We start from the raw sequence: 23,993 nt of genomic DNA, 5'->3' as shown, positions 1-23,993 counted from the left end.
GCCATACCTTGACTTGTTCTGTATGGGTAGAAGTGGACTGTGTGCATAAAATTTGCTTAGTGCCAGTTGTGTAGATCCTCTTGGCACAATTATTTATCACTGTCTTCTTTAATATAGTGATGTGAATGTCCACTCAAGCTCTTTCCTGTCCTTTGGTTTAGGAGAAAGGATCCTGGGCTATGCTGAGGAGCCCTGCTATCTCTGGTTTGTCATGGAGTACTGTGAAGGTGGAGACCTCAATCAGTATGTCCTGTCCCGGAGACCAGACCCAGCCACCAACAAAAGCTTCATGCTACAGCTTACAAGCGCCATTGCCTTCCTGCACAAAAACCACATCGTGCACAGGGACCTAAAGCCAGACAACATCCTCATCACCGAGCGCTCTGGCACCCCCATCCTCAAGGTGGCAGACTTTGGACTGAGCAAGGTCTGTGCAGGGCTGGCACCTCGAGGCAAAGAGGGCAATCAAGATAACAAAAATGTGAATGTGAATAAATACTGGCTGTCCTCAGCTTGTGGCTCAGACTTCTACATGGCTCCTGAAGTCTGGGAGGGACACTATACAGCCAAGGCGGACATCTTTGCCCTGGGCATTATCATCTGGGCAATGATAGAAAGAATTACTTTTATTGACTCTGAAACCAAGAAGGAGCTCCTGGGGACCTACATTAAACAGGGGACTGAGATCGTCCCTGTTGGTGAGGCGCTGCTAGAAAACCCAAAGATGGAGTTGCATATCCCCCAGAAACGTAGGACTTCCATGTCTGAGGGGGTGAAGCAGCTCTTGAAAGACATGTTAGCTGCTAACCCACAGGACCGACCTGATGCTTTTGAACTTGAAACCCGAATGGACCAGGTCACATGTGCTGCTTAAACTCCAGGGCTGAACGTCTTGGGTGTTTTTAAACTAGGTGAGTGCTCTCTTGTTATTGTGCACACACACTCCCTGGGCTGGCTGTGTGTCCTGTGATGGTTGGACTCTGGAGTTGTACAGAAAATGTAGGGCCAGGAAGAAGTAAGTCTTGTTGATGCAGATTAGCCCCCAAGTCTTGGTGAGTAGACATAGGTCAGATTATTTGAGTACAAAGTGGGAAGTGGAATCTTTAAGAGGAAATTATACAAGGCAGGATCTCCCAACATCTTTAAAAATACCTTTTCTTATCAAGTAATAAATTCTCCCTGTAAAATGATGCTGAAAGGAATAGTTTTTAGAGAAGGAACTTTGTCCCAGCTGTATTTTTGCTGTTCATGTACCCAATTCTATCCATTTGGGACCTGATGATAGAGGACTTAAGAGAATACACCAGTTTCATTTAGTGTGCAGTATATATAGATAGTATTAGAGATTTTTTTTTTTTTTTCTACTCAGAACAGTTAGACTAGATCAGAGTCTGAGGTGTGGACAAGACAGGATGTTAGAAATTGACAACATATATGATAGATATTGCACATACTGTAAGTCATTAATCCCATTTCCCATTAAACTAAGGGTAAGTATATCTTACCTGAATTCACCTGCCCCCTTTACCAAGATGACAGATAGAAATAAACTGTAGAGTTTGCTGATGTCTTGATATGCAGTGGTGGGGTCGTGCTGGTTTCATTGCAACAGGGATAGGCTAACAGGCACAGGGTCTGGCTTCTCTGTTCCTCCATACCTCTGCATAGGATGACTTGTACTGAGCCTAGCAGCTTACACCTGTCTTGTTCTCAATGGAGGCAGCTGGCTAGTGCTTTAGGAGTGTTTTTTTACCTTAGCTTGCATTTCCGTCTTAGCCTTTGCATTTGAAAAGACCTCTTGGAATTCAAATTTTCCTTGTATAAAAGAGAGGTTGTCATTGGGAAAAGAACCTGAACTTAGGTTAGGATTATGGTAGTGCTTCATTAGTTGAGATCTGAGCCCTTATTTGAATCACTGAATGAGATTTGTGTTGATTACAGGGCAAAGTTATAGATAAAGAGAAGTGACTTCATCTACAAGAAATAAGTGACTTTGAGAGGAGGGGAGAAAGGTTAGGGACTTCTTTTGGGTGTGTGTCCCAACTCTTTGGTCGGTTCCTTTTGTTCTGACAACTAATGGGTGCTGTGCTTGTGGTGCCAGTTTGACTGGCCTGTTTTGCCCTGTCCTTGCAGAGCACTCTGAATTGTGGGCCTGGGCCCAGCTGTGTGACTGGTGCCTCAGGCTTCAGTTATATTGTCAGATGAGCCATATCTGCTTAGCTAGAGAATCAGAGGCTAGAGTTAGAAAGGGCCTTTGACCTAGTTTCCCTTCCCGTTGCCAGACTAATTCCAGCATTTTTATTAGGAAACATTTTGCTAGATACTGTTTTAGCCATAAATGATACAGTAGTAGGCAAAACCAAAACTTTGCACTTTCAAAGTTTATATTTCATTGTGAAAACAGGCTGTGAACACGGGTCTTCTGTTAAGAAAGGCTAAGTGTTGTATATAGGTAGGGTCTTTTAGACAGGGTCTTTTCCCCACCTCCACCCCCTCACCAGTGCCCTCTGAGCATATGCTAATAGTTGAGGGAGTGCATTTGAAGACTTTTGCGGGGGGGGGGGGGGGGGGGAGCAGACTATCTCAGTGATAGCAAGTATTATAGTGATCTGAAAACTGAATAGTGAGCTAGGAGAGGAAGATGTATGTATGAAAAGAAAACAAGGAGTCAGGCGGATTAGTTGGGCATCTTGTAAGCCAGGAGAGGGTGATGGGCCCTTGAGTTGGGTGAGCCACCTGACCTAGGTACTTAGGACTCACACTCAGGTTCTGGGGAAGAGCAGCAAACCACTTAACTACTAAGCTTTCTCTTCAGCCCCAAGAAACATTTTTAGTGTTCCTTTTAGATAAATGATAACAATATACCAGTTAAGTATTGTCTTAATTATATTTTATGAAAAATAACTTTTCAAAAACTAAAGGTGACTAGCATTGTTTTTGCAAATCTGTTTAATTGTTGCTTTAGTCATTCCATTTGCATCTTCATTATAACGTGGTACAGACAACTCATCATGTAACATCTGGAAAACTCCATTGTATACTAAGGGTGAATGAAAGTGGAAAACGCAAGTGGCGTCCTATTGTCGTTATGAAAAGTATAGCTTCATAAATTCCCAAGCTAGATAGCAGGTTGAGAAGCAGTACTGGCTCTCTCAGGAATTTGCTGTGAAGAGGATCTGAGAAGTGTGGTAGCTAGAATCCTACAGAGAAAGGGATTTGTTTGAGGATTTGTCCCAAATGAAGGGACAGAACATGAATATCCTGGTTTCTAGGTAACTTTCTGCATGGCTAGGGAATTAAGCATACCTGGCCCTAGGACCAACATGAAAAAACTCAACTGAATAAAATTTAGGTAAGCACTGAATGAGTAGTTATTGTTGTTGCTGCTTTTGTAACAATGAAAAGAGGGAGAAACTGCACTTGGGGCAGTAAGGTAGAATTCCTTCTGAGAGATAACTGGTTACAAGCAGTGGAGGGATTGAGTCTTAATTTCTGTGGTTTATTGGCTATGATCATCAGGCAGAGTGTTTTACCACTCTTGGTTTTATTACCCACAAAATGGAATTAACCATGCATATTTTATAGGAGTTGTGAAAGTGCCCCAAACAAATTGTTTCAGTGAAACACTAGGTTTTACGTATGGATTTAGCTGAGGTGGAGGCAACTGGTGCTAGTAGCTTTCTTCTGTAAGAACATTGGGTAGTTTGTCTTTAACACAAAGACAACTTGTCCTGTTGATTGTTCTAGAAAGGCATGTCTGTATTTAACAAGTGCTCAATAAGGCCTATTTTTGTCCCTTATTTGTCACTTATAGAAGAGTAATTTTAGTGAATCCTATCAGCTGCAAGCCTTATCCCATGCAGGAAGCTAGCCAAACTGATGTTCCTGGTGCCATAACCCACTCTTTACCAGGGAGCAGGAGTGTGCTGGGATATGAGCTCCTCTGTGTTAGTGACCAAGCCCATGGTCCAGTACACAAATTTCTGTTTCTAAGGCCTTTTGAAGTCAAGCTTTTGGGTGACATGTTAGGAACGGACAGCTAAAGCCTGCTGAGGGAAATCAGATGTTGATGTGACCCAAGGTGTCCATGGAGGGGTGGGGGCCATAGAAAGTGCTCTTCAGTCCATATGAGGTCTTGGTAGTTGCTTAATATTAAAGAACTAGCCCTGGTCATAGAGCCAATAAGGTGTAGAGTCTAGATTTTAACTCAGGTTTTAAGATAGATATCTTCACAATTGAATTCAGTGAATAATTTAGCATGGACCAACCTGACTTTGGCTGTCTAGCTCTAAGCATTCTTAAGTGCAGGCAAGGGCAATAGAACTTAGTAGGTTTCCCATGGGAGGCGGTTTCTTCTATGAGACTCAGTGTCCTGGTCCAAGCCAGGCCTCAAGGAAAGGTGTGGCTGCTAAAGGTCCCAGGCCTTTGGTTTCTATCCCAGAAGCTGATTTTAGCCTTAGTCTCTGGAGCTTTGAATTGGACGCACACGCTTGCGCTCGGCCTTTGCGGTGGAGGCTGGAGGAGAGACTTGACACTCTGGGGCCTAATGAAGTAGATTATTGCATCCTTAGGAAGAATGAAGCATTTATTTAAATAGAATGATCACTTGGATACAAGGGGTCCATTGATCAACAGATTTTTTTTTTTTTTTTGCAAGGGGGGGGTCAGGAATTTGCTAGAATTTGTGTTTTCTGTATTAACTTCTTTTGAGCCCTGTCTATATAGCAGGGGTAAAGGCTGTGTCTTACTGAGTCTGACTAGCATTTCACAGAGCTGTGCCAAAAGAGAACTTTGGGAGAAGATGCTATATTTGGTTCTTTTTTGTCCCAGGAAATAAAACTTGCCTTTGACTGTGATGACTTTGGCTTAGATACCAGTGCACACACATGTCCCTTGGGGCTGTATCTTTCTATGTTTTAGAGTTTTCCTTCATAGATGAGGATGGCTGGTGTCAGGTCCAGGCAGCTTCCTGGGGCATCCTGTTGCCAACTCTTGATGGCAACAGGAAGCTGAACTGTCAGTTCTGTAATGGACTGTGTACCCACCCAGGGGTCCTCTTTTCCTGCAAGCTAGATGGATATGCCTGCATCTGGAAGGAACAGGCCTGCCCTGGGGCTGTTGGCAGCAAGGTCCAGATGTTGTTCATATTCTCAGCTGTCTATGGCATCCTTGATTTTACCCAGCAGAGAGTGCATCCCTTGGGCAATTCTGAGGGACTCTAATAATCATCCAGCTGCCAGTAAAACTGCCTGAAGGTTTAGCTTTCTTCTGACTCCCATTTCCTAGGACTCCAGGGACGTGAAGACACTCCAACTGACCAATGTAATAACTTCATGTTATCAAAGAAGCCTGCTTTGGGGGGTGGGGTTGTGAGTTGGGGCAAATGACCCTTCTTCTTCATCTATATCCCTGAATTAACTTTTCAGGGAATAAGTTATTGTTATGTACTTTCTGTTCGACATCATCTGTCTAGTTATATGCGCTCTCATTCTGTACATGAGAGAGCAGCAGTTCATTAAGAGTCAGAATTTGTTACAGTGTGTGTGTGGTTGGAGGTTCCATCCTTTTTCCATTCTGCCTCCTGCCATCTCTTGACAACCACATTTGTGTGGGTTCATGCCTTGAAGCAGGTAGTGGGTTCTCTTCCAGAAGCACTGCCCTGATAGCCCTGCTCTTGGCTATATATACCACAACAGGACGACCAACCTAGCCATGTGATGTCTGCCTGTGTACAGATTCCTTTGGGTTACTCTGACACTGCCCTAGACATCAGCAGGGGAGGCCGGGGAGAATAGAGGCACCCATGTAACGAAGGAGTGTTCACATTCAAGTAGTGCAGCAACAGCTTGAGAAAAGAAACGAATCCTAGTTGAATCCTTTTCCCAAGAATCAACCAGAGATTTCAGGTAGATGAGGTGAGGACCCAGAGCAGAACAGCAATGTTGCTATAATTCTCAGTGACAGATTTCCCAACTCAAATCCTGACTAAAGCCTCGTATGCCATCAGTTTTGTCTGCTCTGATGGGTGCCACACTGTTGAAAAATTTCAGAGTCAAGTCAGGTTTGGTAGGGGAGTCATCCCAGTACCTGGCAGGCAGTTGCCCATTGGTCATTTAGAATTCAGTGTTGACTCCTGAGAGCTTGCAGTGTACTTACAGATGATGGTTCTGGAGAGCAGGGAAGCCTTTTGTGGAGGAACATCTAGGGCTGGTTCTTGAGGGAGTTTAGGAATATCTTATCATAGTTGAGATATGAGGAGAGCACATGGTATGTACGGAGGAGGCTTTGTTCACCCAGGACCACGACCACTCTGTTGTGAAAGGAGGGGTGGAATTCCCAAGTGGTGATGCATGGATTCAGGCCTGGGCAGAGCACCCAAGATTTTGTCTTGACAAACTGGGGAAGAGCATATAAGTTGCCAGCCCCTCTTCATTTCACCTAATACCTCATGATATTCCAAATCAGAGGAAACAGCCCTATTTCCAAATTTCTAGGGCTCAGAAGCATGGCAGGTCTTACAAATGCCAACCAAATTTAAAATAAATCAATACTATAAAACACTGCAGTGAATTTCCCAACTTCAACAGAATTTCACTTTCAGTAAGAGGTACCAGGGGAAAGCTGTAACTCAGCCTACAACATAAACAGGTCAGAAAGAATTCTGTATTTTGTTTCTTTGTTAAAGGAAATGATGTCTGGGGACTTGGGAAGAATGTATTAGAGCCACCTGGGTACCCCCATAAGGCATAGTAAGGAAGATGGAAATGGTTGTTTTCTGGCTACAAAAACTAATCTTGATTTGAAGCCGGGGAAGGAGTCTCGTGAATGATGACTGCATTTTTTTAGCTTGTTTTCTGAACTCAGGCATGGTACTATAGCAGTGATGGGGGAAATAGATTGGCTAATACCATGTTGGATTTTAGTATTTATCATATTGTCCATTGAGTAAAATTACCAAAATGATGTGAGGCAGCCAGTTGATTCTGCATCTCTGTCCATCCTCTGGGGAAAGGAACACCCTTAGCAACCAGATACAGCACCCCTTTGCCTTTCCTACTTTTTATTGGACATGCCTAAGACATGCCTTCTGGAAAGCTGAAGTCTAGGACAAATCTCAGGCGCAGAGTAGCAATGTGCTGCTGTGAGATCTTGGCAGATTGCACAGACACTGCCAGCAGGACCCAACCCCTTGTACCAGACATAAAGAAAACTGGAAGTCACAAGTAAGGAGTCATTTGTTGTTAGTAACCAGATTGCCTGTTTGGATCTGGTGAATGTTTGGAAGGAACTCTGGTTTGCATGGGGCAGCAGAAATGGGTGTGAAAAATACCACACCCTGGACAAACAACAGGGTGACTTTTTACCTTTATAAAACTTGTTCTGGGGTTTAAGCCAAGTACCTAAAGTGAAGTACAGCTGTCACCACTGACACAGTCCAGACATCCTCCCTCCCTGGGCCATCTCAGGTTCATTCTAGAGAGGGATAAAAGCCTTAGGAGAACACACAGCTCCATTCCCACTGTTACAGAAAACCAGAGCCCTACTTGCCCACCTGCTTGTAGAACTGAGGTTGATGTTGTGGGAAGACTAAACAGGAGTCTTCTGCAACCCCACTCTGTGACCTCAGTGAATGGAGCTGTGTTGCAAGGTAATTCCATTTGAACAGTGGCAGGAACCGAAGACAGCAATACAAGCAAGGAGTTTCCTACTAACTAGATTATAATTCTGATCACATAGAGAGCTTCAAGCCAATGTCAGTCCTCTTAGCTGTCTCTAGGACTATAAGTACAATTATCAAAAGCTTAGGGGTGCCTCCATAGCCTTAACTGGAACTCTCTATGTGATGGAGGCTTCTGTCTGTCCTTCAGTACCTTGGTTTGAATGATACATGGTACAAAGGAGAGGCAGGTCTTGGCAGTAGAACCCTAGGAATCCCTAGATCCTTTCTCTGCACATAGAGCATATGCATACCTATAGCCTTGCATTTTGTTGTTTGCTTTTGCAGAGGGGCTGGCCTGGGACCAGCTGGGATGTGAAAGGGAACCCCTACTTCCTCAGGTTGCTGAGCTTGCCAGACTCAGTACTCCCACTGTTTATCTTGTTAAAATACTGTGTTGTGGATAGTATTGCCCCCTCTCCATGTTCTCACTTCCGTTCCAGAGAGGCAGTGAGTGATTTGGCCATATGAGTGACAAGTGCTAGGTCAAGGGCTCCAGCCCAGGCCCTCTTCCATTGAGCTCCCAAAGAGAAGCCATGTAGGCAATCTCAGGGGGATCCTGAACAGCTCAGAGAAAAGAGTGCTGTCTTTTGTTGAGAAAGTGACAGCAACATTTGGGACTCACATGTCTAGATGGACTTGGAGAAGGGCATTCTGAGCAAGACTCTTAAGAGCATTGTCCGAGCACCAGGGATATATGTGAAGAGCTTAGCCTAAGTTGGCTCCTACAAAGGTCAGCCACCTCTGAGCTGCCAGGGGCTTTGTCATTGTCAGCCTAAGGAAGAGGATCTTCATCTTGCAAATAAGGTGGGGCTGGAGAGTGGATGGAACAGTGTCTGTAGTGTTTTAGGAGGGTGGGTCAGACAGTAGCACACCTGGCAGGATGCCTCTGTAGAGGGCATGAAACTACATAGTTCCTAACCATATCGAAGCATGGAAGCCTTGCTTCCACAGTAGTGACATTTAGGGACTTGCTATGGAATCTTCACTTAAACCACACTCTACTTGCTTGTCGGTAGCTTTGGGCAGTTCCGCTCGCTCTCTCCTCAGTGTGAGATGCAGGATGGTGCTCAAAGTAGTCCATTGCAGTTCAGCAAGCATAGAACTCAGCAGTGACAGCGTCATGTTTTACACCCATCTTGGTATTTTGTTTTTGTCAAACCTTCATGATCTGACCATGAGTTTTGTTTTATCTCTCCATAACAATGTGTGGAGGAGCCCTTTCCCCTGAGAAAGCCACAGAAAGAACCCCAAGAGTTTCCCTTGGCATGCTCAGCTTTGAGCTGTAACCAGAAGACCATATGGTCTTTTTGCCCATGCCATTCTGGCCTTGAGTCTTTTTATAACCACAAATTGTCCTGTCACCACATGGAAGAGTGACCTCGCCCTTGGTAACAAGGACTTAGATGACTTCCTAATGGGAAAGTATCCTTTGGGGAAATCCCAGGATCCCTGAGTTTTCCCTCGAGCCCTTTTTCTGTTAATCATAGCAGCTACAGTTGAATCAGGTTCTGTGGCTCCCAACTGAGGCAGCTGGAGCTTTAGTTTCAGACCCACACTTAAAAAGCTTGAGGAAGGGTATTTGTTATGGTATCTACCTGTCTAACTGCTAATTCTATCAAAGCTGTCTCTGGGAACAAAAACTGTCTTTTAGTCCTACTTCACCTAGGACCTGTTTTCTAGCTAAAGTAGTGCTAAAGGAAAACACCAGCCCCAAGACCTATTGAGTTAGTCAAGGCCAGATCAGAGGTCTCAATGGGTCCAAGTTCTTAAGCACATTCAGCATGACTCAGTGGGCAGCTCTGCCTACTGTTAGGTCATCATTGAACCTTTTAAATCCAGAATCTTTTCATCTTGGCCAGTGAGTCTTCTTTTTGTACATTTGTGAACTTTTTAATACTATTAATTTTGGCAGCACAGTTTAAGAAATCAGATGGCTTAATATGGTATTGCCAGTAACACAATGTGACCCCTGCCATATTATAACTAAGTCACCATGTATAAGAGCTTCCTGATTGTGCGGTTGCTATAGACTCACTCATGGCCCATGGAGCCTTCTGACACAGTAGAGGCGAAGCTGATGTGTTTTCAACAGCGTGCTATCCTGGCTTTAATTCTGCTCATATTCTTTCTCTCACTGAGTCCTGCCCTGATGTCCATCGGGCCTGGCAGCTGTGCTTCACAACTGTGTTTCTTAGGAAGTAAGGTAGCTGTGGATCCAGCTTCAGATGATAGGAGATAGAGCCCACGTCTCTCAATGGTGGTGTGCCCATGAAGAAGGGTCTCAAGTTCTGCTTGGAGACTTCAGAGAAAAGCAAAGGCTGTGGCATGTTGAGTTGAGGCTGGCCTCACCCTTTCTTGCTGACCTGCTTCCCCAGCATCTCAACCACACAGATCATACTGTTTACTTGTGCCCACCTCCAGAGCAATGGGCACTTCCTCTTGGCATTCATAGGCTGCCTCTGGTTAGTTTTTGCCTGCATAAGTCAAGCTCCTGGCCTTCACTATGCATTATGTCATGGATGCATCTCAGAATCTGAGTTGTGAGACAGTCTATCAGAAAACCAACTGCATATGACTTGGCATGGGAGAGTTTGAGGCCTTTCATGGCACATTCCTGAAATTAGAAGAGCCTTGGATTAAAAATCCCTTCCCTGTTATCATTGAGCACTCAAGGGAAAAATGAAATCTCTAGAGGACAAAGCTGTGGCACTGGCAGCCAGACCTCTTGTCTCTGCTTCTTGTCTCCGCTTGCCACCATGTAGAGATGTGGTTCTTCCTGCTGCTCCTAAGTAGGCTCCACTTAGGAATCTATGCCCAAGGCTTAGCTGTGCTGTTAAAGCTGGTGCTCGTGTGTGTGCATGTGTAGTTATGGTGCCTTTCAGAGAAGTCTCGAGGCCAGATTCTCTGAACAAAGTGAGTGCGTGGGGTGTAGAAGATGGAGTAGGGACTCCCTGGACAAGAATGAGACTCCCGGGAACTAGTAGGTATTGCTTGCTTCCTTGCCCTCTTCCGCAGCCACTCCTCTGACATTGAACTATGAATATGGAGTCTAAGTCCTTCTGGCACTGCTGAACTCCATTGTCACTTCTGAGCTACTTGCCAGCTTAGGAGAGTAAAGCCATTTTTAAAAGCTAATTACCATTTACATATTTGCCATCTTACAAATAGATAGTTGCCAGGTTCTAATTCTGCTCCTGACATGAGCCATGTACTATGCCAGGGACAGTCTGAAGCCAGCTGTTTCTCAGCTTTGCCACACCTGGGTTTCAGGAGCTCTTTCAACATGAGCATTGTGTGGAATCTGCTTTCTTCTTGAGGGAATTTCTCCTGCTGAGAAGTTGGGAAGAAAAGGGGAAGCCAGGAGCCTCTTTCTATAACCAGTAGACTGTCTAAATGTCAGAAAAATCCTTGGTCTTCATATGCTTCATTCCTCATGTCCAGCTTTGATGGTGAGAGCTGAGGAATGGTTTAGTTTGGTTCCAAAGTAGCTGCAGGCATCAGGGTTGGGCACATTCCCAGCTCTGTCCCTCAACAGATGTCAGATGTGGAGAAGCAGCTCACCCTTCACAGGTGTGAATCAACTTTTCCTTGAGCACTGGCCGCTCAGATGCTCACTAGGAGCTGAGTCCCAAGTGGAAGTGCTTATAACCATATTTTCCCCTTCAAATGCTGTGAGTTTTATATTGCCGTGTATACTAATTGGAGTTTCTATCAGTCATTAAGTATATGAGCTCATTGTAACATGCAGCACCATTTGGTAATGTGATAGCCCTAAGAATTAGACTGTAGTCTAAGCTGTATGTAGTGAGGTTGAGGCTGACTGTCAGGCTCACTGCAAAGCAGGGTCCTTGCACAAGACTTTCTTTGGACATGCTTTCTGAAGGAGGTACGGAGGGACCTGGAAGGCTAGGTGACAACTAGATGAGGAAGGAAGCAGAAGACTGGGAGCTAAAGTCTAAAATGGAAAGGAGGCTCTCTCACTTCAAGAGAAGGCTGACTAGAGACCAAGTTGTAAGTTTTGCTGTAACAAAATGATATTGGGAAGGTGGACATGGTGGTGTAATCTTGTAATGCAAGCACCTAAGAGGCTGAGAGACCTCTTTAAGGATCATCTCTGGGACCATTATGACAGAGATTGATATCCTCTGAACAGAGCTCAGGGCTGCTGTCCGCCACCCTTCATTCTCTCACCTCCACATAGAAGATATAAACTAGTTCCTGAATTAAGCCTCAATGAGTGAATTCCAGGCTTGTCATGATGACTCAGGCTTGTAATCCCAGCACTCAGGGAGGCTAAGATGGGAGGATTGCCTTGATTTTTAAGAGACAGACCAACCTGAGTCTAAGCCAGAATGAGATTCTGTTCCAAAAAAGTAAGTTCTACTTAGTCCGGTCTGACGCCCTAAGAGCCAAAATGACCATCAATCCGTGACGGTCTGGTGGTCTGAATGCCCACTCTGGCAGCTGAGTCATGACTAGGTGGGTGAGTATAAGGCAGCACAATGGACTGGGGTTCCCACCTCACAGCAGACCTACCTCAAAGTGTAAACTGCGCCGGCTGCATTTCCAAACAAGGGAAGGGAGGGAGGCAAGGATCAAGAAGTGTAGAGGCTGGCTTCAAACACCTCAGGTGTTTTCCTGTGAAGCCCGTGCCTTTCCTTCATGGAGTTGGGGAATGAGAAAGCTATATTTTACATGCCATGTTTTAAAACATATTTCATAAGATAATACAATTTATCAATAAACCAGGGGCCAGTGGAGGGGACCACTTTTTCAACAGTTATTTAAAGAAGTGGCCCAGATATACAGGAAGAGAGGCTGTACTTAGAGTAAGGGACATCTTTTATTCTGTGTGGGTTTAGGAGTTGGGAGGGGCAGGAGATGGACACAAGCCTGTTCTGTCTCAACCACATCTTTCCATCATTTGCTCACCTCAGCTCTTTCTAGTTTCTGCTCTAGAATGCTAATGGTTTGAATGGGGTGCAGTTTGTTCCCCCAACTCACTGAATAGAGCACAGACTACTGCTCAGCTGGTAGAGGAACTGCTTGAGTCTCTGGTTGGCAACACATCCTTCCACCTCTTGTATCCTGTGCATAAGGCGGTTGCCTACTGAGCTCTTTGCTGAGTTCTCTCTATATAAATGTAAGGATTAAATGTGGGTTAAGCAGTAGCACTTTGCTCTTATGTCTCAAAGAGTAAACTTCATATTACAAAGTTGGAAAGAAACTGACCTTGGTATAGACCATTTGCTCTGGTGCTTGGTGACCATATAGCCCTTCTTTGAGCTTCAGTTTCTCTTTAAGGCCAGGGTGATACTATCTCTTAGTTGCTGGAAGATGTAAATTATGATTGGAAAGCTTTGTAGGAAGGTTGAAAGTTACCTCACTAGGTTACCCACAAAGTTACAAGTACCCAATAAGAGTTTGTTGTGATTATAAGAGAAATTAAGTTGCACTGAGGGAACTGAGTCCAAGATCTGAAATAACCCCAGGTAAGGATTTCTAAAAAAAAAAAAAAAACCCTCACAGTTCACCTATCCCAAGGCCATACCTACTGTAAAGTCCGCTACAGATGGTTAGTTACCAATCTTTGTTATGCTTAGCAGATGTTGCGTTGACTTTCAGGAAGGCTCTGTGCTTAGGGGTTCCACTGAGAGCAACAAGGATACCCTAGTTGATGGTAGAAGCCAGACCCTAGTGTTATGACCTGGTCAACAGAGGAGCCATGGTTTGGCATCTGCTAGGATAAAAGGTGATGAGCAACAACCCACCAAGGCTGGGACCTGCACTCCTCATTGTCTGACAAACATTAGTAAACAGCTGGCTGCTTTGACTCCAACCATATGGTTTTTACTGTTCTTGTTGATGTATTAAAAAGTGCTTCCTCCATCTTCCTGTGAGCACACTGTGTTGTTGTGGCTTCCCTGGGGAAGCTGTATCTGGTCTGTTTTCCCTCCTCATCTACTGGAAACACAGGCAGAAATGCTGTGGAGGTGTCTGTCTGTCTTGTTTCACCTCCTCATCTACTGGAAACATCGGCAGAAAGCAACAGGGGAAAGCTACCCGAGGCTGCCAGGTCATCAGGGAGTGGATGAATTTCCCCCAAGTTGAAAACTGGGAAGAGGTCCCCAAGTGGATCTGTTAATTCCTGTTGTTAGTGGGGAGCAGAAGCATCCAGTCACAAAATAGGCCTGAGCTGTCTTTCAGAGCACATGCTCTTTATGTATTGTCTTTGGGTCTGGTTAATTTTGGTGTATGCTGGTTTTGTTTGTTTTTTATTTTTTTTTAATGCAAAATTTTTCATATAATATATTCTGATCATGGTTTCCCTTTTCCCAACTTCTCCCAGATCCCCCCCACCTCCTCAACTACCAAACTCCACTCCTTTCTCTCTTTAAGGAAACAGACAAAAACAAAACAAAAAACAAAAACAGGAGTAACACATACAGAGAGAGACTCACAAACAAAACACATAAAAACACAAAATTGGAAACTATAACGTGCAAGCAAAAGACCAGTAAGGTAAAAAGAAAAAAATGCCCAAACAAAGGTATATGAGACAAAAATCCCCCAAAATACCCTTTTGTTTTGTGTTGGCCATCTACTTCTGGGCATGGTGTGTGTGTGTGGGTGGGGGGAGGGGACTGCCTTTAGGTGTAGTTTATATACTCAAAACTCCATTGGAGAAAACTAAGGGGTTTTTGGCAAGCCACTGTCAATTGAAGATAGCTTCTTGGTAAGGGTCGGAAGCTCACTCTGGTTCCCCCTCTCAGTGCTGGGGCCCCTACCTAGCTTTGACCTGTACATGTTAACATTGTCCTGTTGTGTCTACAAGACCTTGTTTCTTTGGTGCCATCCATATCCTTTAGCTCTTAAAAATCCACCTCTTCTTCCACAGAGAATGAGCTCATTCTCTGTGCATGGTTCAGTTGTAGTTCTCTTTTGGTTTCCATCTACTGCAGGGGAAAGCTTCTCTGATTAGGCATAGCAGAACATGTTAGGAGTCATTTTATTGCTGTGTTTCTTTAGCAGAACAATTTGGTATTTGGTTTTCCTTCAGGCCCATGGTCTGCCTATCTTGGGTGGTTCTTGGCCACCCAAGCAATGGGTTCCGTCTCGTAGAGTGGGTCTTAAATCCATCCAGGTAGTGGTTGGTTATCCCCACAATGTTTGTTCCAGTTGCACCAGTGTGTTATGCAGGCAGGTTGTCATTGTAGATCATGGGATTTATAGCTGGGTTTATGGTTCCCTTTTTCCTTTGGTAGCACACAGAGTCCCTGCCAGTATCATGAACTCTTGTCAGTAGGGGTGAAGGCTCTAGTTAGGCACCAGGGTGACTTCTCTGTGTTCAAGGAGATATGTGAGTGTTGTTTTCAGCAACAGGACCGTACCATCAGTTTGTAGAAAGCAACCAATATCCTTCACAATATCTTGAGTTGTTGGGGGCTTTCCATGGGGTTTCTTTAGCTCAATTAGATGCAACCCACTCCTGGCACTGGAAGTTTTGCTTGGTGGAGAAAAATGTCTACTGAGGGCATTTCTTCTCTATTATTTGGTGACTCCATTTAGATTTCTTTCATATGTATGTAAGGAACTTCTAAGGTAGTAAGTTTCCATATAACCCCCTCCAATGGTTCTTAGTGTTAGTTGCCCCTCTCCATATTCCCTTCCTTACTCCCTTATTCCTCCCTCCTCCCCCTTTTAGTTTAATCCTCACATTCCAGCTCCCCCAACCCCAGTCTGCCATAACTATATATTCTATTTCCCCTTCCTTGGGAGATCCTTCCCTTACGCTGCCTAACCTCTTTTCAGAGTGCATGCTTTTATGTATAGATGTTGGGTCTGGTTAACTTTGGTGCGTGCAGATTTTTATGTGCAAGTTTTGTTTTGTTTTAATAAAAGCTTATTTTTTTATTTTGGTTTTTCTGAGACAGGGTTTCTTTGTATTGCTTTGGAGCCTGTCCTGGTACTTACTCAGTAGACCAGGATGGTCTTGAACTCACAGAGATCCACCTGCCTCTGCTTCCCGAGTGCTAGGACTAAAGGCATGTGCCACCACCAGGCTAGCTTATTAAAAGTAAGGAAAAAGGGTGATTCTTGGCTTTGGTCCTAAGTCAGAGATTCACATCTGATGATGGCCCTTGCTGGCTGTCTTTTGAGGCAACACAGGCTCTGTGTGTGTGTGTGTGTGTGTGTGTGTGTGTGTGTGTGTGTGTGTGTGTGTTGTCTGTCTTTGTATAAGGTCTCCCTCTTTTATTTTTATTATTTTAGATCTGCTCGTTTTGTTTTGTATGTGACTGCTTTGCCTGCATGTATGCATGTGCATCATGTGTGTGCCTAGTTTCCATAGAAGAAAGGGGACATTGGGTCCTGTGGAACTGGAATTCCAGTTGGTTGTGAGCTGCCATGTGAGTACTGGGACTCAAACTCAGGTCCTCTGAAAGAGCAACCAAATGTTCTTAACCATTGAGCCATCTCTCCAGCCCCTAGGATCTCCTGTCAGAGCTTAATCATGGCACCCCACCTAAATGACTGTGTAATTCTAATTATATACCAAAGGCCTCATCCATCCAAATGCCACAAGTTTTCACCCAATACCTTGCAAGGACTTTAACTTCCATCCTGAGCTGTAGAGACAAACTATAGTCCTACTTTCTGCCACACAGCTTTGTAACTTATGTATTCCATTTGACTCATTAGCAGGCTTCTTACTGATTGATGCACAACTGCCACCTATCTCTTATTCCTCACTATAACAGAGATAGATAGATAGATAGATAGATAGATAGATAGATAGATAGATAGATAGATAGATAGACTATTTAGTCTTAGTTTTGGATGCTGGAAGTAATGCCTCATAGTTGGACATTTTTATTCATGAATTCTTGTCCATGTTTGGAGTTAGCAGTGAAGCTAGGTTTCTAGAAGTGGAGCTACCAGGCTCTAGCTCTCAGCATAACTGAAGTTCTGAAAGTGTCTTTCTGAGCTGCTTCCCAGAGATTGTTTACACCCCTCCATCAGTGGGGGATGCCTTTCCCATGGTACCTACAACTGCTTGTGATGGCCGAATGGCTGAAGGTACATTCAGAGTCTAGCTGGAGATACAGGCTCATTGGAAATGTCAGAATCCATCATACTTTATACTCATTCTACTCAGAGCCCAAAAGAGATGGAAGACTAGAGGAAGAGACCCAGGCAGACACTTTTGAGAATGGGCTAGGGCACCTGTAAGACCTCAGTCTATAGGGCCAGTGTTTGACTGGACTGGCCACAGCTCCAGTGGAGAGGGTTCCCACTGGGCTGGAACCAGGGCATACTTCTCAAGCTGCAGACAATGTGTGTCCATGGAGCAAGGAAGCCACTGAAGGGTTGCAGGTCTACAGGGAAGGGCTTGTTTGGGTCAGTCATCTTGGGTGAAAGGAGGCACTTTGAAAACTTCAGAACACTGCTGCCCAGATGACCTGCCCTGCCTAAGATAAAGCTATACTTAGCTATGTGATTAAGTGGCTCAGAAATATGGGGCTGACTCAAGACTAATCTCTATAGTAGGCTTTTGTGTGCTAGGTTTCCTTGAAGGACAGCTTCTTGTCTTATTCCTGAGGCCTGACACCAAAGGAGTTCCCAAATAGCAGCCAGTGCTCTGAGGACTAGGCTTTCTTCTAAGTATTATATGTGCAATCACACAAAATGGTGCTGCAGACAATGTCCAATGGTGCTCCCATAAATACTGTTATGTTCAAGTAGCTCTACATTTCTTGTATCATTAAGCCATGCACAGCTGAATTTATGTAATCTTCAAAACAGCTTGTGACATAGGTGTAGATTAGGAGAACAAAGAACAAAGGGCTTGAATTTGCATATAGTCTGGACAGAACACTGTTATAGCCCTAGTAGGAGATGGTGTGGAGAGAGAGTGGGACCTATCATTTACTTCTGGGAAACCTTGCTCTGGGTAATGTGGTCTCTTTAAAACTTACTGGCTAACTTAGTATAGGTTCTCAGATGCTGAACACCATTTTATCATTTGTAAAGGATCTCAAAATCTTGCAAGGGTTGCTGTGAGGCTTATGACAGTTATGGATGAGGGTGGAGAAGAAAGGCTAAATAGAACCAAGGCCATCAGGGTCTGTTGGGGACATCCTGTTTGGAATGGGTCCTGCAGAGTATAGGGAAGCTGGAGTGGGAATAAAGTATAGGGTTTGTGATCAGATTGATAGCTGGAGCCAGCAGCATGCCTAAGTCCCTTCTTCTAGGGTCTGCCTTTACTCATTATGACCTTGAACACAGCAGTAGTTTCCTTGCCCAAGAAATAAGAGCATGTCTTTACAGATGGCAAGGTAATTAGTGGCTCAGCTTACTCCACAGAGAGTATTTAGAAAAGCCAGCACACACAGTTTCAGGGTCAGTTTGGTTTGGGTGCTGGCTCTGTACCCTCACCCACTGATCCAATGTCCACTCCTTGCCTACCTTCTGTCTTCCAGGTCGATCCTTCGGGACCCACAGTCTCATCATGTCTCCGACAGGATGGCAGAGGGTACAGGTGGTGGCGATCTCCTGACAGCTGGACCTCCCACAATGTGAAGCTTTTGCTTGGGTTTCCCATGCTACCCTTTTCTTTTTCCTTTATAATAATTATTATTTCTTAAACATTAAACCATCAAGACTTCTGACGAGCAGAAGGCTACACTCTGGACAGGCACCTTTTTGTTGTTTGGTTTTACTTTTGTTTTGTTTTTAAGAACATTGAATGTGGGCAAATCTTATGCATATATTCACTGTTAATCCGTTAATTTCTTAAGTTAGGAAGCAATTTTAGTTTTATCTTTCATGTTCTGTTTTCTTTCATACACATCTCTCAGTTCTGCTTTAGCATCCCACTTCCCAAAGAAGTTCTATCTATCCAGAGCTTTGGTGTTTCTCCTGGAAAGGGATACGAAGACATAAGGAAGCAGCCTCTGAGTTACCTCCCTATGAGACGTGGGAGCTCTTGGACTCCTTGGTCCTGGTCGGCCCTCAGGCCTCAGACAGGATCAGAAGTGAAGAACCTCTCAGCAGAGGAAGACCAGGGTCCGGCCAGAAGGACCCTTAAAGAAGACCTAAACCATGGTTTGGTTCTCCTTAAGCTCTTGGGAGCCCCAGGCCACACCAGGATTCACTGTAGTGGGAATTGCTTCCTTCTGCCCTTTCCAACCAGGGTCCCTGAGCAAGGAGACCAAGAGTGATCATCCCATCACTCGGGGATAAAAAGACCCCACCCCACCCTACTTGCACAAGTCTCTCTTCTATTAGGACTGTTGTGCCAACCCTCTGTCAGACTTGGTCTTCCTTGGCCTCTTGTCACTGCTATGAGGCCAGTACCTTTTACCCTCTGTCTCCTCGATTGTCTTCCCAGTGCACTGCAAGTCCAGCCTGTCACAGAAACTACCTAGGCCCCAAAATCCAGTTTTGACTGTTGCAGAGTACCCTCTACTGGCTGCTGCCATGATTTCCTCACAGTGAAAGGTGTACCCTGTGTACTAGGATCCTTGGTGTCACTCACCACTGGGTGACACTGTCAAGCGCCATCACTCTTACCCCCAGGGACTTCATATTAGGTAATCAACTAAGAGACAGGACCTGCCTTGCATAGGGAGGTATGAGGCAGACAGGGATGCCCATGTGGCTATTAGAGGGCCCATATAGCAGCTAACTGTCTTAAAGCATCCCTAACCTAGATCCCTGTGGCTCTGCTGCCTCTGAATAGCCTTTCACTCTTAACACTCCCTTGCAGTGTTCTTACAGCTTCCTGAGGGAGGATAACCTTCCAGTTGCTCCATGGACCCCCATCATCCTCTCTGGTGCCCTCTACTTGGATGCACCTTTGGTTGCTCCAAACTTTTCCATATTTTTCACCTTGTTGTGGCCACATGGGATGGGGTTTCTAGACAAGGAAAGAACGGATCTGTTCATTCTTGTTTATTGGGTAGGGAAATAAGAGGTCAAGGGGGGCTTCTCTTCAAGCAGCTGTCCCGTGGTCCTATAGTGTGGGGAAGGCCAGCACAACATTGAACCATGCTTAGCTGCGTCCACTTGCATTTTCCAGCCTTCTCTCAGGCAACTCAGCACCAAAGTTTCTTTCTCCTTTTTGCCAGAGGTCAGCTGCTGTTCCTGTGGGTGCGTGGCCACAGGTGGTAATGTAGGCCCTCACCTTGTGCTGTTCTGTGATAGCATCTTGTCTCCCTGAGTGACTTTTTAAGCAGCCTTCTGAGCCTAATCAGTGTGGCACCTGGGAGGGTGGGAACAGCAGCATCCCCTAATTGCAAAGTACATTCCATTTCTGTTTCACTTCCCTTCCCTTGAGGACTGCTGTCTCCTTGTGCCTGAACAAATGGGAAAAGCAGTCTCCGAGCTCAGTACCCTGCTCTTCCTGCCCTAGTCCTGCTCTGGGTTCCTGGTAAAGGCTCAGACGTAGCAAATCACTACTCTACCTACCTTTTTCTTTCTCTTCCCTGTCTTTTAGCTCTTTACAATCAAGACTTACTTGGGTTATAGTGCTTTCCCACCGTACTTTTCTAGGTGTCAATGTAAGCCCCCATAGGTTGTAGGTGGGTAGCCTGGTGGGGGGTAGTCTGCTTCCCTGCACCTTATCTTCCACGACTCCCAGCTGGTTCTGGCCTGGTGATTGCACCTCTATCTCTGGCTCAGATGAGTGAGAGCCGGGTCTTGAGCCCCAAGTGCCTGTTCCTGTTTTTTTTTGTTGTTGTTTTTTTGTTTTTTGTTTTCCCTGTTTTTCTCTTGTGATCTATGCTATCACCTGCTAGCCAGATGGAAGCTGGCCAGGTGACATGCTTGCTGTGCTGTAGCCAGTGAGTCAGCCCCTGGTGGGCTCTGTAGTCTTCTCAAAGCCCAGCTCTCTTGTCCCTCTTGAGGATCAGCCTCTGCCTCCTGTTATTTCCCTTTCTGCCTCTATATGGGTTGCAGGCCTGCCAGTAGCTCTGTGGGGCATCATCTCAGGTGCCTCCAGGTTTATTAGTTCTGTCCACATTCTAGGAAGTTTGCAGAACTTCCAACTAACATTTGTCCTTTTTCTTGGCTGTGAGGATTGCCTGTTGGGAGACTAGCCTGGGCTAAGTTCTCTGCTCAGAGCTCAGCTCCCTGTGTGTGAAGGGAGTCAGCAGGACAGATCATAGTGCCTTATTCCATTGTCCTCCCCTGTCCAGGCTCTGCCCAAAGCAGGTGGCTGTCTTCTCTTTGTCCATTTGTCACTTACTCACCTGTATATAGCCACAGGGGAAGGAAAACCCTGAGCCCCACCCACCTCCTGTGGGCTGTAGCCAGACACACCTCCCTCTTGCCTCTGTGGCCCCACAGCAGCTCTAGACTAGGACCAAATGCTGCTGCCCACGTGCACATTGCCTCTGCCCCTCCCTATCCTTAACCTCTAGCCAGGAAGAAACCCACGGCACCATCCGAACTGGCTCCAGCTAACCCCCTTCTGGTCACAGGAGACTAAGGGTTAGGCTTTAGCCTCACCTAGCTCTAGGGCATTGGGGCAGGGAGTAGGAACTCTATTCCCACCTTGTAGGGGTTGCTCTTTGGCTGCCGGAGGGATGTTTTAATGTTTACTTAAAGAAATACCCTGTTTACAGCTGGAGAAGTGCGCCCACACTAGGTGAAGGTCTGACTCTGGATAAGGCCTGGCGTCCTTTGCAGCACTGCCAGTGGTAACTCCAGTGGTAGTGAAGGCCTGGAGTGAGCAGAGGCCCTTGACTCACTCTGCTTCCAAACCCCCGTGGTGCTAAGACCACTCCCTCCCTAGCTTCCTCATAGCCTTCTTGCCCCAACAGTCCCCACCTCCATCATTCCTTCCTCCCAGATACTCAGCTCTTTGACATATCACTATTTTAGAAAACCAGTGTTTGCAGCAATAAGGTTACATTGTTTTTTCATGAATCTTTTTCCAAGAAAAGGAAAAGAACATTGTGGGAATCTGTTTATGCTATTAGCTGTTTTCTGTTTTAGAAGACAGCTTAAAAGGATGGATTATATGTGGGTTTTAACCTTTAAGTATCTTGGAAACTTGGGAAGAGCCAGAGTCTGACTGCTATCCTCCACGGAGGGGACTGCCCTGCCTTACTCTGATGCCCCTTCTAGCCCTGCCCACCACGAGTTCTTCCCTCCCTGTCTCTTGCTCGATGGCCCCTCCTTCCACATTTGGGAGCACTAGTGACTCAACTCTAGGTGGGTCTTTGGGTTATTCCTCCCCCTGACTGGGTTCTCTCCACCTGGCAGCTCCAGACAGCTGCTGGGAGTCTACCTCAGAATTGGCTAAGCTTGGTTATTCAGCCGTCCAGGCCAGCAGACTCTGGAGGCTGATGCCTCTGACTTCCCTGATTCTGAGCTTGTCATACGGCCTTGGGTCAGCATAGGTCTGACTTTGAGGGAAAGGAGCCTTGTCTGGATACATGCTCTGGGAGGGGAGCCCTGTAGGTACCATATAGCATTGGCTGATGTCAGCATCTACAGCCATCACCGAGGGACAAGTCTACTGCCATTGGGTGCCTAGGGGTCCCTAGGAGTGGGGAGAATACCAGAAGGAGTGAGCCTTTTTTTTTTTTTTAATTTTTTATAAATCCAGATGAGATCATAGGAAGAAGAAAATCTACTTAGGGGACATTTTTCAAAAAAAAAAAAATTGTTCCAAAGGCTACTTGCCATCAAAACCGGAGGATATTTCAGTTATTCTTAATGCTCATGTGGGTCAGACTTGGTTTTGAGGGAGGTTTGAAGCCAGGCACAAGGTTAGTTTCAAATACTAGTTAGTCTCTTTTTTTTTTTTTTTTTTTTTTTTTGCACAGAAGCTGGTAATATAGGACCTATGTGTGAACAACTTTATATGAATATTTTTTGTACTTGGCTTACTTGGGCTGGTATGATACATTATATTTAAGTTCTTTGAACACTGTGGATCCCCCTGATGTGTATGAATGACTGAAGCTTTGTAAATTAAGGGACGTTTGTGTGAATAAAGTTATTGCTGGGGTCAAAAAAGCCATATGCTATTTGCAAATGAGTGCTTTGTGATTTTATTGCTTCCAGTTTGGATGGCCACAGCATTATTGGGATTAGGGTTAGAGCCTGGGTCCTGGCGCCTTGGACAAGCTAGACTTGCTGACCTGCCCTCACCAGACCAGTTAAATAGTACTGATGAAAAAGCTTGCCAGCTGGGGCAAATAACAGCCTTGATGCATGCACGTCTTTCCATGTGATGGAAGTACTGATGGCCACCTTCAGAGCAAGCAAAGACAGAACAGGAGCCCAACACTGGGGCCGACATGGCGTTGGTTCTCAGTACCACGTAGTTCCTTTTCTTGAAGACTCAGCTTTGGGATTCTAGTAGAGTCTGGAAAGCCGAGCTCTAACTTTTTTGGCACTGTGCAGCATTGTTGAAGCTCACCTGTCTAGTAAAGATTAATGATTGACATACAGCCTACCATTATGGGTCATTCCCAAGGAGATCTGTGTGTGAGTCCCGGAAGAAACAACAAAACAAAAGCAAAACACAAAGGATCAGGACACGGGGAGTACATGTTAGAGGAAAAGACTTCTTTCTTACACAAGTTTGGACTGTGTAAACTCCATTCCAGACCCTGGATATAGGGACAAAGCAAAGGATTCTCCTGTCCTTGACCCTGCTAGTGAGTTGGCACTTGAAGAGGGTAACCCCCAAGTTTAATGGGTTATGTCTGTGTTTCTATGTGCGTGTTCTAAGATTTATTTTTATTTTATGTGTATGAGTGTTAAGACCTGGCCTTTGTCAAACTTTCAAAGAGGCTGTATCATTTGTACATTTCTAATAAATGCATTTTTGCCATATCCCCTTGTAGTTAGTTGAGTAGGTGTGAAATGTAGATGCCGATTCCATTGTGCAGTGAAAGGGAGGGAGAATAGCCAACAGATTCTTTAGATTGTGACTGACCTAGGAAGTAGAGGTGTACAGCGTGCGCCTGGCAGCATTAAAGGGACACAGGTCAGCCTGCTGTTTACTAGCCCTTTAACCCCCAGGGAACTTCTCTCTTACACTTTCTCACCCACAAAGTAGTAAATAACCAGATAATAGGATGAATAAAAGGACTAAAAAAGCCTTTTTACCGGGAAAACATGATGATGCCCCTTCTTTCTCTTCATGAGCATTCTCTCCCAATCTTGTATCTTCAACACTGGAGTTAGGGCAGTATTTAAAAGGGAAGGAGGAGGCTGTGCAGCATCCGGCAGCTGTAACACGAGTCAATCA

The 23,993-nt window shown here is 45.2% G+C and overlaps 1 protein-coding gene across 1 annotated transcript in view; it reads left to right on the top strand.

Annotated features, from left to right (window-relative positions):
- The window catches only part of Stk35 (serine/threonine kinase 35), a 33,440-nt gene extending 9,865 nt beyond the window's left edge, over nt 1-23,575 (top strand). Inside the window, 2 exon segments of the mRNA XM_027421820.2 lie at nt 162-911; nt 18,202-23,575. Of these exon segments, the coding sequence (XP_027277621.1) occupies nt 162-874 (713 nt within the window). The 3' untranslated portion in view covers nt 875-911; nt 18,202-23,575.
- Nucleotides 23,576-23,993: the final 418 nt, after the last annotated feature.

The sequence above is a fragment of the Cricetulus griseus genome, chromosome 6, assembly GCF_003668045.3.
Source record: "Cricetulus griseus strain 17A/GY chromosome 6, alternate assembly CriGri-PICRH-1.0, whole genome shotgun sequence".
Taxonomy (NCBI): domain Eukaryota; kingdom Metazoa; phylum Chordata; class Mammalia; order Rodentia; family Cricetidae; genus Cricetulus; species Cricetulus griseus.
Note: the sequence above shows the minus strand (reverse complement) of the source record. Positions and strands in the feature narration are given on the sequence as shown.